Source organism: Sus scrofa, chromosome 6 (assembly GCF_000003025.6).
Source record: "Sus scrofa isolate TJ Tabasco breed Duroc chromosome 6, Sscrofa11.1, whole genome shotgun sequence".
Classification (NCBI taxonomy): Eukaryota; Metazoa; Chordata; class Mammalia; order Artiodactyla; family Suidae; genus Sus; species Sus scrofa.
In genome coordinates, this window is record NC_010448.4 from 52,959,908 (window position 1) to 52,976,403 (window position 16,496).

At 45.3% G+C, this 16,496-nt stretch overlaps 1 protein-coding gene across 2 annotated transcripts in view; it reads left to right on the top strand.

Annotated features, from left to right (window-relative positions):
• SAE1 (SUMO1 activating enzyme subunit 1) overlaps window positions 1-16,496 on the top strand; it is a 69,665-nt gene that overhangs the window by 2,434 nt on the left and 50,735 nt on the right. For both annotated transcript variants that reach the window (XM_003127243.4, XM_013998531.2), the window contains exon 2: window positions 11,131-11,242. In XM_003127243.4, coding sequence (XP_003127291.1) covers window positions 11,131-11,242 — 112 coding nt within the window. The remainder of the gene's footprint in view (window positions 1-11,130; window positions 11,243-16,496) is intronic.

Below are 16,496 nucleotides of genomic sequence, written 5' to 3' on the forward strand. Positions count from 1 at the left end.
TTTATCTGAAGAGCAATAAAAAGGCATGGGGGTGGGGCTTTGAGGGGGGAGATGACCTAAGGGGCAAATCAAAATTGGGGCATGGAAATGAGAGGTGGGAGTTAATTCTGAGGAAGTGAAGACATACTGAACTCAGTGGAGAACCTGAAAAGGATTGACTGAGGGTCCTGGGAGGAAAGGAAGGGGTTACTTATAAATTGGAGTCTTTAGATTTGTACACAGTCTTACAGAGTTGATGAAAGTGCTCTCATGTTCATTTTTCAGCTGAGTCTCTTAGTAGCTCTTCGGGGAAGGAAGGGCAGTGATTTCCTCCTCTATACAGAAAGGAAGGAGGAAATTGGCTTGCCTCTAAGGGCGTCCAGGATGGAATGAGAGACCTTTGGGCACTGGGGTTCCTTTGCAAAGTGGAAAGTAGCCTGGGAATTGACAGACTGCATTCGGGCCACAGTTTTGCCTCTGACTCTGTACTAGTGGACCAAGGTTGTCAGAATTGTAAGTGAGAGAAACACAAAGGGCCTTCAAGAGAACGTATACAGTCTGGAGGTTAAAAACTATCTCTTATACAGTGTTTTAATTTTTTTTTAAAGTTAGTTGCCAGCATTTAAATATCTAGAGAATTGGCTGAATTTGGGACAATTTGAACATCAGAAAGAATAAAGTTGACTTCATGTAGAAATATTTAATAACTTAGAAATATATGATGTGTCTTCTGATGTGATGACACAAGAATCTCAGTGCATCATCTCCGATGTTTTCCTGCCAAATGTATGTTACACTAATCATGCTTTTTGAGAACAAGGGAGCAAATTAAAGGACACCATTGAGGTAATGATAAGATGTCCCAAATGTGAGACATTTTACAAGACAGTTGCCCTGATTCTCTTCCAGAAGTCATTGTTATGGGGGAAAAAACAAAACAAAACAAAGAAGGGACTGTTATAGATTGAGAGTAAAGAAGAGTGGAGCCAAATGCAAGGTGTGACCCTTGACTGGATCCTGGTTCAAAGATAGTGTTTTTCTAAAAAACATGTTTTAGACAATAGGGGAAGTCTGAATATTCAGCCCTATTAGGTGACATTTGGGAATTATTTTGTAGACATGGTAATAGTGTGGTTATGAAGGAGAATGTCATTTTTGGAGCTATGTGCTAAAGGTATGAAGTTCCATGATGTAGGTTTGTGGGTAAAGCCAGCAGGGCAAGATGTTAACTATTCTTCCTACTTTTCTGTATGTTTGAAATTTCTTTTTCTTTTTTGGCCATCCTGTGGCATATGGATTTCCTAAGGATCAGATTGGAGCTGCAGTTGCAGCCTACTCTGTAGCTGTGGCAATGCCAGGTCCTTAACCCACTGTGCTGGGCCAGGATCGAACGTGCCAGCCCTGTCAGGCCACACAGGAGGAACCCGTGTGTGTTTGAAATTTCTTATAATGAGAAATTGGGAAATGTTTCAGTCTCCGTCCTAGCCACCACCTGCCCCCCTCACGTATGGCGAGTTCATAGTTTCTGATTTCTGTCTTTTGAAAAATGGTAAGGTCAGACATCCCCACATTACATTACATTGGTTGGAACTAAGTAGAGGCCTCCTCTTTTTTTTTTTTTGGCTGTGCCCGGGCATGTGAAAGTTCCCAGGCCAGGGATTGAACCTGTGCCACAGCAATGACAATGCTGAGTCCTTAACCACTAGGCCACCAGGGAATTCCCAAGGCTGCCTCTTATACCCAGCACATGGTCCCTCTACTTGGCCATTGTCTCCATCAGTTCTGTCTCACCCATTGGTAAAATTGCCTGGCCCCTGTAAGCATGTGAGTTTGCATCTCTGGCAGTGCTACCTAGCCCACTTTATGGATGAGGTTCAGGGAAGAGAAGCCAACTATCCCAGGGTCACATACCAATAGAAGTTGGACTTGAATCTGAGCCACTAACTCAGGTTTACTTCTGTGACACCTCGTTTGCTGCACAACGGGGGCTCATTCTTTTAGATTAACTTAAAGGAGAGGGTTGAAGCTTGCAGCGGTGTATGTTCTCAGACTGTGTCCTTCAGCCATTTTTGCACTGCCTTTCACAGCAAAGGCTAGTTTTTCTTCTTTCACTTGACAGCAGTTTATCCCCTGAGAGGAAGAGAGGGTGACTGGGAAGAGAGAGGTAGATGATAAGCTCCATGAGGGCAAGTGCTTTATAAATGTCCAGTAAGTAAGATTTGGGTTTCTCTTGGTCTCTGTTAAATTTCCAGTGCTTGCAAGTGTGTAGACGTTCAGATATTTGTTGAGTGAATGGAATGACTATACACTGCAGAGACCTCGGAAGCCTAGAAACATGGGTTCAGTTCCCAGCCCTGCTGTCTGTGACCTCGGGTGAGTCACACAGTTTCTTGGCCTTAGGTTCCACTTCTGCAGAAGGGGGCAGTGAGTGTGACTAAATCTTTAAGGACTCTTTCTTTTCTTTTTTTTGCTTTTTTGGGCTGTACCCACAGCATATGGAGATTTCTAGGCTAGGGGTTGAATTGGAGCTGTAGCTGCTGGCTTACACCACAGCCACAGCAACGTAGAATGTGAGCCGTTTCTGTGACTTACACCACAGCTCACGGCAATGCCAGATCCGTAACCCACTGAGCAAGGCCAAGGATCAAACCTGCGTACTCATGGATACTAGTCAGATTCATTAACTGCTGAGCCATGATGGGAACTCCAAGGACTCTTTCCCCTGTGAAATTTTGACTTTATAGAAAAGGGACTCTAAAAATTTCCCTGTTTTCAAGCGCTCATTACAGAATACTGCTACTGTTCAAAGAGCACTACAGGGAGTTCTGATTGTGGCTCAAGGGAAATGAATCCGACTAGTATCAATGAGGATGCAGGTTCAATCCCTGGCCCCACTCAGTGGGTTAAGGATCTGGTGCTGCCGTGAGCTGTGGTATAAGTCAGAGATGTGGCTTGGATCCCATGTGGCTGTGGCTGTGATGTAGGCTGGCAAGTGTAGCTCCGATTAGACCCCTAGCCTGGGAATTTCACATGGCACACATGCGATCCTAAAAAGCAAAAAAAAAAAAAAAAAGCACTTTGGTTGGTTCCATGGGCGACTATTTGCCATGAAAGTGACTGAGCAGGTGAGGTCAATCCTGGTTGTTTCTCATAAGGACCAGTTTTTGTCGTGGTTGATAGTGGCTAATAGTTGAATTTGAATCTCAGCTCCAGAACTTCTTTGTGAGTTAACCTTGGATACATTTCTTAACTTCTCTGTGCTTCAGTTTCCTCACTTATCAAATGAAGATGACAGAATCTATGTAATCTAATTGAGAAAAAAATGAATAGAGTTTATACAGAGAAAGCATTCAGTGCATTATATCTACAGTTATTTGCCAAGTATAAATCACCAGCAACAAGAGAGGAGAAACTAAGTAGGAAATAGGTTGAGATAAATGACATAAACAGGGAATGAGTGGAAACTCCAGAAGGACAGGGAAGACTGTAGGAGCAGATTTGCCCAAGCAGATCAAGGTGGCAAATAATCATAAATACAATGAATCAACAGTTGGATGGAGCAGGATTGTAGATTTAAATGAAAAGTACTGTACTTCTGGTTAAGTGAAGAAGAAAGTATTTTTTTGAAGGAAAAAATGGTCAGATCTGCCAAATGGCTCCGTCATTTATCTGGCCACACTGACCAGAAACCTAGGAGTTCTTTATTCGTCTCTGTCCTTTCTGTCCACATCCAGTCTATTGGGAAGTCCTCTAGGCTCTGCTTCAAGCTTTTTCTCCTTCATCTTTCTTCATTTATTAGTCCAAACCACACCATCATCTCAGATCACCTCAATATTTCCTTCCTGGTTTAGCCTTTTCCACTCTTGATTCGTTATCATTCATGCTCCACATAGCAGCCAAACTGATTTAAAACAAACAAAAACCCACCAGGGGATTCCCATTGTGGCCCAGTAGAAATGAATCTGTCTAGTAACCATGAGGATGCAGTTTCGATCCCTGGCCTTGCTCAGTGGGTTAAGGATCCGCCATTGCCCTGAGCTGTGGTGTAGGTCACAAATGCGGCTTGGATCCCTTATTGCTGTGGCTGTGGTGTAGGCCCTTGGTGACAGCTCCCATTAGACCCCTGGCCTGGGAACCTCCATATGCCTCGGGTGCACCCCCCCCAAAAAAGGACAAAAAAACCCCAAGAACAACCAAAAAACCACCACCAGGTCCTGCTTAAAGCCTCCCAATGATTTCCTTTATACTCAGACCTTTTTTTTTTTTTTTTTTTTTTGGCTTTTGTCTTTTCTATTTCTTGGGCCGCTCCCGTGGCATATGGAGTTCCCAGGCTAGGGGTTGAATGGGAGCTGTAGCCACCGGCCTACACCAGAGCCACAGCAACGCTGGATCAGAGCCGTCTGCAACCTACACCACAGCTCAGGGCAACGCCGGATCGTTAACCCACTGAGCAAGGGCAGGAACCGAACCCGCAACCTCATGGTTCCTAGTCGGATTCGTTAACCACTGCGCCACGACGGGAACTCCACTCAGACCTTTTAAAATCCATTCCCTTTCATGCCCTGCCTTGTTTGACCTTGCCTGCATCTCCCTGGCTCACTCCATTCAAGCTACTTGAATCTTTGCATTCCTCCCTAGTGCTAAAGCTCTGGCCTCTGGGACTTCGAGCTTGCCCTGTTCGAAATAGTCTTATACAAGATTTCTGCATGACTCACTCTTCTGCATTTGACTTTCGGTAAATGTGGTTTGAATGTGAATTTGGTAGTCTTTAGAATTTTTAATCATGAGTAGGATTCGTTGGCTTGAGCAGAATTGCTTTGCCATTTGGTAGCTGTTTGGTCTTCAGCAAGGTCCCTAAAGAACTCTGCCTCAGTGTATTAGCTTCCTGTTGGCTGCTATAGCAATTACCACAAATTTAGTGGCTTAAAAAGACACAGATTCTGGATGTCAGAAGTCTGGAATCTGTTTCAGCGAGCTAAATAAAATCACTTTGGGGGTTTCCACTGTGTTGTCTCTGCAGTGCTGGGATGCGGGTTCCATCCCTGGCCTGACTGGCGCGGTGGGTTAAAGGATTCAGTGTTGCCGCAGCTGTGGCGTAGGCAGGATCTGATCTCTGGCCCAGGAACTCCATATGTCGAAGGTTGGCCAAAAAAGAGGGGGGAGCCCCCAAGATGTTGGCGGGATTGTGCTTCCTGTGGAGGCTCTGGGGAAGAATCTGTTTACTTGATTTTTCTAGTGTCCAGAAGCCATCTGCAGTCCTTGTCTCTTGGCCCCTCATCTCTGAAGCCAGCCTCTCTTCTCTGACCAAGGCCTCTGCTCATGTCATCTTATCTCTGACTCTGACCCTTCTGCCTCGCTCTCATAGGGACCCGTGTGATTACTCAGACACACTTGGAAAATCCAGGATAACAGCCCAATCTCAAACTCCTTGATTTAGGAGTTCCCGCCGTGGCCCTGCAGGTTATGAACCTGACTAGTATCCATGAGGATGTGGATTCGATCCCTGGCCTCACTCAGTGGGTTAAGGATCTGGTGTTCTTGTGAGCTGTGGCATAGGTTGCAGACAAGGCTCAGATCTGGTGTTGCTGTAGCTGTGGTGTAGGTTGGCAGCTGCAGTTCCGATTTGACCCCTAGCCTGGGAACTTCCATATGCCAAGGGTTCGCCCCCCCATCCTTAATTTAATTACTTTAACAAAATTTGTTGTTCTGTAGCGTAATTTATTCACAGGTCCAAAAGATTAAGGCGTGGACATGGGGCGGGCATTATTTTGTCTACCACTCTCAGCTTCCTTTATCTGTAAATTGAGAATGATATTACTACGTACCTTAAAGAGTTTAGAACAGTGGTTGGCACATGGTGAGTGTTCAGTGAGTGTTAGCTATTAACATTTATTAGGTACCAGGTTTATGTAATTCAGCAGGTGGACACTTTGGCTTTCTTGTGGTTCACTACCTGTTTGAGTAACAGTGTAATAAGTGCTAAGCACAGGCATAGATGCTAGGACACCATGGTTTCTGGAGCTTGCTTCCGTCTCAGTGGAGGAATGAGCAATGAACACATCAACAAGTAGCCTAATTCCAAATAGAAGAGAATTTGGATTAGGTGGCTATTGTGGACTTCTCTGAGGAGGTGACACCTAAAGAATGGATCCTGTGAAGAGTTAGGGAGGAAGCAGAGAGAACACCTAACACCAGAATCCTACAGTGGGAGCAGATGTGATGTTTTCTAGGATCAAGGCAGGCCAGCCTGGCTGCAGATAAGTTACCAAGGGAGAGAGTAGGATGAGCCAAGGCAGCAGTGGGACATGGGAATGTTGGTAAGGAACTTGCATAGGGAGCCATTTAAAGGTTTGAGGAGAAGAGTGGCGTGATCTGGTTTAAGGAGGAGACAGTGGGTGGGGTGGGGGCAGGAATGGAAGCAGGGAGGCCAGGTAGCAGGCTGTTGCCATTGTATAGGTGAGAAAAGGAGGCTCAGTGTAGGGTGGTGGCTATGAAGGTGGAGGGAAATGGTGGAGGGGCTGCTGTGAATATCACTGTACATGGTTTTTGTCCCCACTTGAGTATTTCTGTGGGATTGATTCCTAGAAGGGAATTAGTGCATTCGACTATGAATAATAATAGCTGACATTCATTAAGTGCTGACTGTGTGCCACTGTTTTAAGTGCTTTTCATGTGATTGAGCCATAAATCAGCAGTCGTCTCAGGGCCCCTAGAATGGTTAAGGATTAAAAACATAAACATGATATTCAGTGTTGCTGGCAATTGAATAAAGAAATCTCCCGAGCAGTCAGAGTCTGCAGAGCCCTGTAGGATGGCGGGATCGTGGAGAGGCCACGGGCTGCATGTGATTTATGTCGGAGGCGAGAATGTGGAGCAGTTGCTCTCAGAGTTCAGAGGGAGTACTTGCCTGAGTCTGCCATGATAAGAAAGGACTTTTTGAGGAAATGGCAATCGAGTTGGGGTTTGAAGTCTGGAGGAAAGGCTTGACTGGGCGGAGGGAGGAAGAGAGGCTGTGTTTCAGGTGTGTGGAATGTTGTGATTTAAAGTCTGCAGGTGGCAAACTGGAGGCATGTTCGGGAGTAACCTGGTGGTAGTGGCAGATAAGGCTGGGAGGGAGCCAATACTGAAAGGGATTCTGAATGCCAGTTTAATTTTTTTTTCCTCTGTCAGATTTTTTTTTTTTTTGGCTGCCACCTGGCCTGTGGAGTTCCTCGTTCCAGGGATTAGATCCGACCTACACCGAAGCTGCAGCAATGCTAGATCCTTTAACCCACTGTGCTGGGCTGGGGATTGAACCTGTGTCCTGGCACTACAGAGACACCGCTGATCCCCTTGCACCACAGCAGGAACTCCCGTTAGATTTTTTTTGAAAATCAGAATCGAACCCATCACTGATTCCTTTTGTAATTAAGTCAATGGGGATTGAAGAGATGTTCAGTCAGTTTGAGTACGTTTTGTTGAGCATCTGTTATATGCCAGGGACTATGCTATGCTGCACACCTTTCACCAGGTTGTCGAGGAGATTAAATCACATGAAATCAGAATTGGTATCTCCATATCACATATGAATAATCTGAAGTCCAGAGAGATTGTGCAGTTTGTCTGGGTCACCCAGTTAGGAGGTGACAGAGCCAGAATTCAAACCCAGGTCTTGGCACCTAGAGTACCTTAGTAACAGACCGTGTGCGTTGCTGAAGGAGCATCGAAGACAACAGAGCCAGGGGAAAAGTTAGTTTGGAGTTGAAGGGGGCTATTTGAAAATACAGATTTCCCAGAAGCGAGCTGGACTCTTCCAGCTGTATCCTTAAGGTAATTCATGGGAAAAGACCAGTCACTCAGGCGGGAAGGGAATGTGATTTATGTCGGAGTCCCAGGTGCAGCAGTGTTGGGGCCAGGTGAAGGGTGGGCTCGTAGACTCACAGTGACAGCAGGTGAAGCAAGGCTGCTCAAGCTTTCTGATGTCAGAGATTTGATCTGTGCACAGTGGAAATACTGGTTATTGTATGTGCTGATTCTCGGGATTGGGGTGCCTTTGGAAAGCTGTGCAGCTTCCTTCGTCCTCCCCCTGCTGATGTAATGCTCTAAGTTTGTGATAGGAGACTTGCTCATTGCTGGCATCTCTGATGTTTACCTTGCTTGAATGCGGTAAGCCCTCTTTCCATTTCCCTCCTGTTCTAGTGAAGTGGGGTTGTCATTGAAAGGCTCCTGTCTGTTGGGCTGTGGTTGGCAGTGGAAGAAAAAAGCAATAATGCAGAAGCTGAGACCCAGACATATGCCTCTGAGGGAAATATTGTTAATATTTTCTCCCTCCCATTTTATTTTTGGTCGTATCTTTGAAGGAAATCTGAAATTTCTAGCATCAAGAAGCAATATAGGACTTGATTTTATCAGCCATAATTCCCACTCAAGACTTATAATCTATTGACATGCAAATGTCCATAATTATTAGAACCATTTTCAGTAAAGAGTTTCTGCATGTTCTCCCTAATAGTGTTACTTGATGAGAATGGACTTACTTCTTAAATTAGTAGCAAACTCATTGTCCAGCAGAACTTGAATTTACATGAGACTTCTTAGTTCTTACTAATCCTTTTCAGTATGAATAATCATACGTTTGCTGCATAAATATTAATGGGCTTATTACAGAGTGCTGCATAAGATCCTGTTGGGGTTTTTCATAAGGTATAATCATAAAATTCTGATTCTGAAACACTTATGGTTCAGGGGATTTCAAATAAGAAATCTTGTGCTCTACTGCTTTCTACTGAGCTCAGAGTGAAGTCCAAACTTCTTGGGATAGCCCAACCTCTGACTACCTTTTTTTTTTTTTTTTTGGTCTTTTTGTCTTTTGTTGTTGCTGTTTCTTGGGCCGCTCCCGTGGCATATGGAGATTCCCAGGCTAGGGGTCGAATCGGAGCTGTAGCCACCGGCCTACGCCAGAGCCACAGCAACGCGGGATCCGAGCCGCGTCTGCAACCTACACCACAGCTCACGGCAACGCCGGATCCTTAACCCACTGAGCAAGGGCAGGGACCGAACCCGCAACCTCATGGTTCCTAGTCGGATTCGTTAACCCCAGCGCCACGACGGGAACTCCTCTGACTACCTTTTTAAAATTTATTTTTAGAGTTCATGTGATGGTACAGTGGAAACGAATCCAACTAGTATCCATGAGGACATGGGTTCGCTCCCTGGCCTCCCTCAGTAGGTTGGGGATCCTGTGTTGCCATGAGCTGTGGTGTAGGCCAGCAGCTGTAGCTCTGATTCGACCCCTAGCCTGGGAACTGCCATATGCCATGAGTGCCGCCCTAAAAAAGCAAAACAAAAAATAATAATAAAATTTATTTTTATTTCTTGGGGGCTGTAGTTGCAGCATATGGAAGTTCCCAGGCTAGGGGTCGAATGGAGCTGCAGCTGCCGGCCTACACCACAGCCATAGCAACGCCAGATCTGAGCCTGATCTACCTGTATATCACAGCTCACGGCAACGTCAGATCCTTAACTTACTGAGCAGGACCGGGGATCGAACCCATGTTCTCATGGATGCCAGTCAGGTTCTTAACCTAGTAAGTCACAATGGGAATCTTATTTTATTTATTTATTTATTTAATTATTTTTGGGGGGGGGTTGTGCCCACAGCATACGAAAGTTCCTTGGTCAGGGATCAAACCTGTACCACAGCAGTGGCCTAAGCCGCAGCAGTGACAATGCCAGGTTCTTAACCATCTGAGCCACTGGGGAACTCCTAACTACCTTTTTTTTAAGCCTTATTGTCTGTCACTTTACAGACTCAGATCCAAACACTTCCCAGATTTTGTGCCACAACGCTTTTTTTTTTTTTGTTTTTTTGCCTTTTCAAGGGCCACTCCAGCGGCATATGGAGGTTCCCAGGCTAGGTGTTGAATCGGAGCTGTAGCCGCTGGCCTACGCCACAGCAACGCAGGATCCGAGCTTCATCTGCAACCTACACCACAGCTCATGGCAACACCGGATCGTTAACCCACAAGCAAGGCCAGGGAAGGAACCCGCAACCTCATGTTTCCTAGTTGGATTTGTTAACCACTGAGCCATGACGGGAGCTCCTGTGCCCCATGTTTTTGTGTGCCAGAGCCAAACTCTACCCCTTCTCACCTTGTCTTCTGCTATCATTACTAGTCCAGGCCATCATCCTTTCTCACCTTAACTGTGGTACTCTTCCTGTTCCAAACATGCTCCCCCCCACCCCCATGGTTTGCCATTGTGTTTAGACTAAAATCTAGAATTGTGACGATGCCTGTGAGAGCCTTCTTGACGTGGCCCTTGGTTCTGTCTGCAGCCTCATCTGCCAGTCTTCCTTTGCACTCTGCTCTTCATTCAGCTGCTCTTCCTTCCTGTTGCTGAAACATGCCAAGCACTCCTGCTTCCGGGCTTTGGCGCTTGCTGTTTTCTCTACCTGGAATGCCCTCTCTCTCTATATATATCTATATCTATATCTATATCTATATCTATATCTATATCTATATATGTAGATATATATATATTTTTTGGGGGGGGGGGCTTCCCTGAGGCATGTGTAGTTCCTGGGCCTGGGATCAGATCCGAGCTATAGTCAAGACCTGATTCATAGGTGCAACAACACTGGATCCTTAACACATCTGACTCAAGAAGCACCTGAGTCCCAGTGCTTCCTAGATGCTGCTGATCTCATTGTGCCAGAGCAGGAACTTCTTTCATTTCTTTTTTTTTTGGCTTTACGATTTTGGCTTAGCACCTCTGTGGGAAGGCCTTGATGATCAGTCTGACTAAAATAGCAACTTCCATCATTCTTGATCCATGTTTGATTTTCATCACTTTTTGACATGTATCTCTGTTTGTCTCCTCTACAAAATACAAGCTCTGGGAGGGCAAGGGTCATGTCTGTTTATTCACCACTGTAGTTCCACACCTCGGAGGGGTGCCTGGCATAATAGGTGCTCAGTAAATATTTGTCGAATGAATTGTTCTCTGTAGGATAGATTGAAGCCTGTCTCTTCCTAGATTTGAGGCCTCCATGCTTCAGTGCATTTAGTGAAAACTGAGATTATTTCCCTATTTTTGTCTTGATTTGTTTTTCAATGATGGAGGGAACTTTTGCTGTTCTCTATCATCCCATTGACAATGTCTGCTTTATAGGCTTCGGGCCTCCCGGGTGCTTCTTGTCGGCATGAAGGGACTCGGGGCTGAAATTGCCAAGAATCTCATCCTGGCTGGAGTGAAAGGACTAACCATGCTGGATCATGAACAGGTGAGATGTTCTGGCACCTATCGCTCTCCTCCGCAGTCTGCCCCCCTCAGTATAAACCCGCGGTGATCTTGTGCATTCCTCCTTGCCCCTTCAGGATTGTGGACTGGTGTTAATGGCACTGTGGCCCTTGCAGACTGTGCTGGCTTTGAATTCAGCTCCACCATGTTCTAGGTGGTCAGCCAGTGGAGACTGTCTCCTCATTGAGCTTGCCTGTCTGTAAAGTGAAGTTAAGATTTCCCTTGGGGGGGGACTGTGAGGGGTAGGGGTAGAGGAATGGTTTTCCAGTTTGTACCTATACATCACCTGAATAACTAATTTATTTTTATTTATTTATTTATTTTTGGGGTCTTTTTTTGTTTTTAGGGCCGCAGCCGTGGCATATGGAGGTTCCCAGGCTAGGGTTCCAATTAGAACTGTAGCTGCTGGCCTATGCCAGAGCCACAGCAACACGGGATCCTTAACCCACTGAGTGAGGCCAGGGATCGAGAATAACTAATTTAAAATTCAGAATTGCCTCGGGGCTTTGTTAGGGTGTAGTTTTCACCCCAGATGTTTCTACTTCAGAAGGTCTGAGGTAAAGCTCAGGAATACATACTATTTTTTTTTTTTTTTTTTTTTTTTTTAATGGCTGTGTCTGTGGCATATGAAAGTTCCTGGGCCAGGTACTGAATCCCAACATTGGATCCTTTAATACAGGGAATCGAACTTGCACCTCCACTGCAACCTGAGCCACTCCAGTTGGATCTTTAACCCACTGAGTGAGGCCAGGGATTGAACTTGCATCCTCATGGATACTAGTCAGATTCGTTTCTGCTGAGCCATGACAGAAGCTCCCTATGTAGATTTCTCCGACCTGTCTTTTCTCTAAAGTGAAAGTAACTGCTTCTTTGTCTACATTCTCATGCTTCAGTGACATTTTGGTTTTCTTTTCTAGGGAATTTCAAATGTATTCAAAAGTAGAATAATATTTGACACCCCACCCACTTGGCTTCTACAGATACCAATATTTTGTTGATTTTTTAATTTCTCATTCCCCCTGTATTTTTGGTGGGTTTTTAAATTTAATTAATTAATTTATTTTTTTCTTTTTATGGCTGCACCTGTGGCACATGGAAGTTCCTGGGCTATGGATCAAATCAGAGCTGCAGCTGCCAGACCAAGCCACAGCAACATCGGATCCATGCCGCGTCTGCAACCTATGTTGCGCTTGTAGGAACACTGGATCCTTAACCCTCTGGGTGAGGCCGGGTATTGAACCTGCACCCTCATGGAGACTGTTTCAGGTTCTTAACCTGTTGAGCCACAACAGGAGGTTCAAAGGACAGTTTTTTAAAGCAAATTCCAGAAATCATGTTGCGTTTTTATTTTTTTTTCTTTAAAGGTAAAATATTTTAAAAATGTGTTGTCACATGATGTTATTTATGTCTTTTTTTCCTTTTAGGCAGTAAGCAGAGGTCCTGTCTCATGCTAATAACTAGCACACGCAGTGTGCAGGAAAGCTTCTGTAGACAAAAGTAAATGTCAGTGAATTTTTTTTTCTCTCCTATTTCTGGCCACCCCATAGCATATGGAGTTTCTGGGCCAGGGTCACTTCTGTTGCAATTAACTGTGGCAACACCATATCCTTTAACCTGCTGTGCAAGGCTGAGAATTGAACCTGTGTCCTGGTGCTACAGAGACGCTGCATATCCCATTATGCCACAGTGGGAATTCCTCAATAAAGTTTTTATTTTATTATTTATTTATTTATTTTTCTTTTGGCCACCCTGTGGCTTATGGAGTTCCTTGGCCACGGATCAGATCTGAGCTGCAGTTTGACCTAGGCCGACGTAGCTGTGGCAACTCAGGATCCTTAACCCACTGTACCAGCGCCCGGGGTCAAACCTGCATCCCAGTGCTTCCAGGAAGCTGCTGATTCTGTTGTGCCACAGCAGAAACTCCCTCAATGAAATTTTTTAAAAACTCAACTTGTTTAGGGAGTTCCTGCTGTGGCTCAGTGGAGTAATGATCCAGCTTGTCTCGGTGGAGGCTCCCGTTCCATCCCTGGCCCAGGAACTTCCAAAAAAAGAACACCAAAAAAAAATCACCTTATTTGGGACCTCAGGAGAAAATAATATCTGGAGGTCTTTTTTTGTTTGTTTTAATTATCCTACAATATGGAGAGAAACTTGGATTGGCTGACTTAATATCACAGTCACAAATTGATTTTAGACTTGAATTCAAAACCTTCTAAGGAAAGAAAATCCTCTCCAGTAAGCTGCCAGATAATTAACCTTTGCTGTTTTGAAATCTCCCCAACCACAGTGCCCCCTGGTGGCAAGAACACCCCATCCAGAGGAAGAATTTGTTTGCATTGTGTGGAGGAGTGGAGACTGAGGAAGGATGGTCCAAGACTTGGAGGCCCTTGGTGTGGAAAAATGAAACCATAGTAGGATGCTAGCTTCCTCATTTGGTTGAGTAATCTGAGATTAGGGAACGGTGGTATGATACTGAGGGTGTGTGATGTGGTTCACACCACCTCAGCACAGTGCCGAATGCCACCCATTGTTGGAGTTAACAGTCTGATTGTCGTCCCTTCCTGCTTCACTTCAAGGGCTTACAACGTAGCCTTCTACTTGCCTTCCACTGCAGAGTCTAAAACAGTGGTTCTCAATCCCATCTGAGCTTTTGAATAGCTGCAGACTTATTTAAAAATAAAAAGTCTCAAAGTCAAGGAGGGTTGAGAACCACTGACTCTTTTTTTTTTTTTTTTTTTTTTTTGCCACAGGCTTCTTTTTGGCTGCACCCATGGCATGTGGGAGTTCCCGGCCCAGGGATTGAATTTGTGCCATAGTTGGGACTGTAGCTGAGGTGGCAGCACCAGATCCTTAACCTGCTGTGCCATGAGAGATTTTCCTGCCACTGGCTTCTTATAAACTAATCCCAGTCAATTTACCTAGCTTGACTCCATCTCATAAATCTAAGAGCTCATGAACACTCTTTGGTTGTTCTGCCTTTTGGATTTTGCTTGTGCCTTTTTCCCTTACTAGGATATCCCAGGGAGATGGTGCTACATGTGCAAAAGCTTTGAAATCATGCAGACTTGGGCTCAGATCCTACCTTCTTAAGCTGAGCAGGGTAGTTAACCTCTTAGAAACTTAGTTTGTTCATCTATAAAATGAAGATGTTAATTCCTGCGTCTTGGAGTTTTTCATTTTGTTTACATTAGCAAGCATCCAAAGCACCTGCTGGCTGTCCTGAAATATTGGTGATACAAAATGCACAAGATTTGTTTCCGGAGTTCCCGTCGTGGCGCTGGGGTTAACGAATCCGACTAGGAACCATGAGGTTGCGGGTTCTGTCCCTGCCCTTGCTCAGTGGGTTAAGGATCCGGCGTTGCCGTGAGCTGTGGTGTAGGTTGCAGATGCGGCTCGGATCCCGTGTTGCTGTGGCTCTGGCGTAGGCCGGTGGCTACAGCTCTGATTAGACCCCTAGCCTGGGAATCTCCATATGCCGCGGAAGCGGCCCAAGAAATAGCAAAAAGCAAAAAGACAAAAAAAAAAAAAAAAAAGATTTGTTTCCATTTCCAGCCCCCCCCCCCCGCCCCACCGGGAAGCCAGAACTGGCAATCTGACTCAGGTTGTGGCAGGGGGGACATGAGAGGCTTCCTGGAATTCTGAACTGAGCTGTATCTTAAAAAACAAGTAGAAGTTTATCAAGTTTAAGGAATTGTGCTTTGGGCGAGGGATGTTAGCCCAAAACAGTATGATGAGAAATCAAGTATAACAAGCAGTTAGCTGTTTTTGGAGTGTGAAGCCCACAAGGGTCGGGGGGTTGTAGATTGCAGGTAAGGTCTAGGACATGAAGGGCCTGCTTGTAAGCTCTGCTGTGAGTGATGAGGATTTGTTTGAGAGTTTCAGATGGAAAAGTGGTGACCTCATCATTGGGCTTTCTATAAATCACTGTTACTCTGTAGGCTATGGTTGGCACAAAATATGGAGCAGAAGGCTGCTTTAGTAGTTGAGGTGAGAGATGGAAAGGGTCTGAGGAATGGCATTGATGATGGGTATAGCAAGATGCCCACAGAGGTGAGAATCTCTTAGGTGGCAGAATCAGTGGGATCCTATACAGGAGAGTAAGGAGTAACTACAGCAGCTGACACTGTAGGTGGTGGCACTGCTCTGAGAACTCTAGTTATAGTGTCTCGTTTAGCCCCAGAGCAACTCTGAGATGTAGGGATTATTCCTATTTTACAGATAAGAAAGCAGAGGAAAAGGAAGTCAAGTATTGGCCTACCCAAGGTCACAGTAGTTAGTGGTACAACCAGGACTGGGCAGTCTGACTCCTGGCAGAGCCCGTGCACTTAGCTATTTCACCTGGAAATGTCAAGGATACTAAGACCAGGTTTCTGGTGACCAGATGGGTCACTGGTGGACTCATCAACAGAAACAACGATATAGGAATCGAATATAATTGGCCTATGGGATATCCAGAGGAAATAAGACTCAGATGGATCAGAAAGCAATCTGTAGCAGAAAGACAATTTGAGAAATAACAGCAGCTTTTGGTAGAAACTAAAAGGCATTGAGTTGGCTTATGGAGCTGTATAGAGTGAAAGGATGAGTGGTTCTGAGGTGGAGTCCTGAGAACAGCCACACCTCAGAGAGTCCATGTAGAGATGGGAATGTCCAGTGAGGGAGAAGGAGAGCTAGGCTCTCTGAGGCCAAGAAGCGGAGCATGGGTGGTACTGACTGACACTGGTAGAGTGATGAGTAAGTGTCCTCACCTGTTAGGTATGAGTCCCTCAGACTCACTCAAGATCACACACTTAAGTGGTTGAGCCAGGACTTGAATCAAAGATTTGGATCCAACCTGAATTATCACAGAGCCTTGCTCTTAACCGTCACGCTGTACAATCCCTGTATGTGGTGAGATCCCTGAAGAATTGTGCAGGATAGGTCAGGATCCTGGCTTTGAACAGGAGGGAAGGAAGAGTGTATGCTGTGGCTGGTTGGCAGGAGAGGAGGACAATTACTTCTGCTGACCCCAGTCTTGGTGAAGGTGGTGAGGTCAGACATGGAGATTAATGGTTAAATTAGGTGTTTTGGGGGTTTTTGTTTATTTTGGTTGTGCCATTGGCATGCAGAATTTCCTGGGCCATAGATCAAACTGTGCCACAGAGGTGGCCCAAGTTGGTACAGTGATAGCACTGGATCCTTAACCTACTAGGCTACCAGGGAACTCCTATATTAGATGTTTTTTGTGTGAAGAAAGT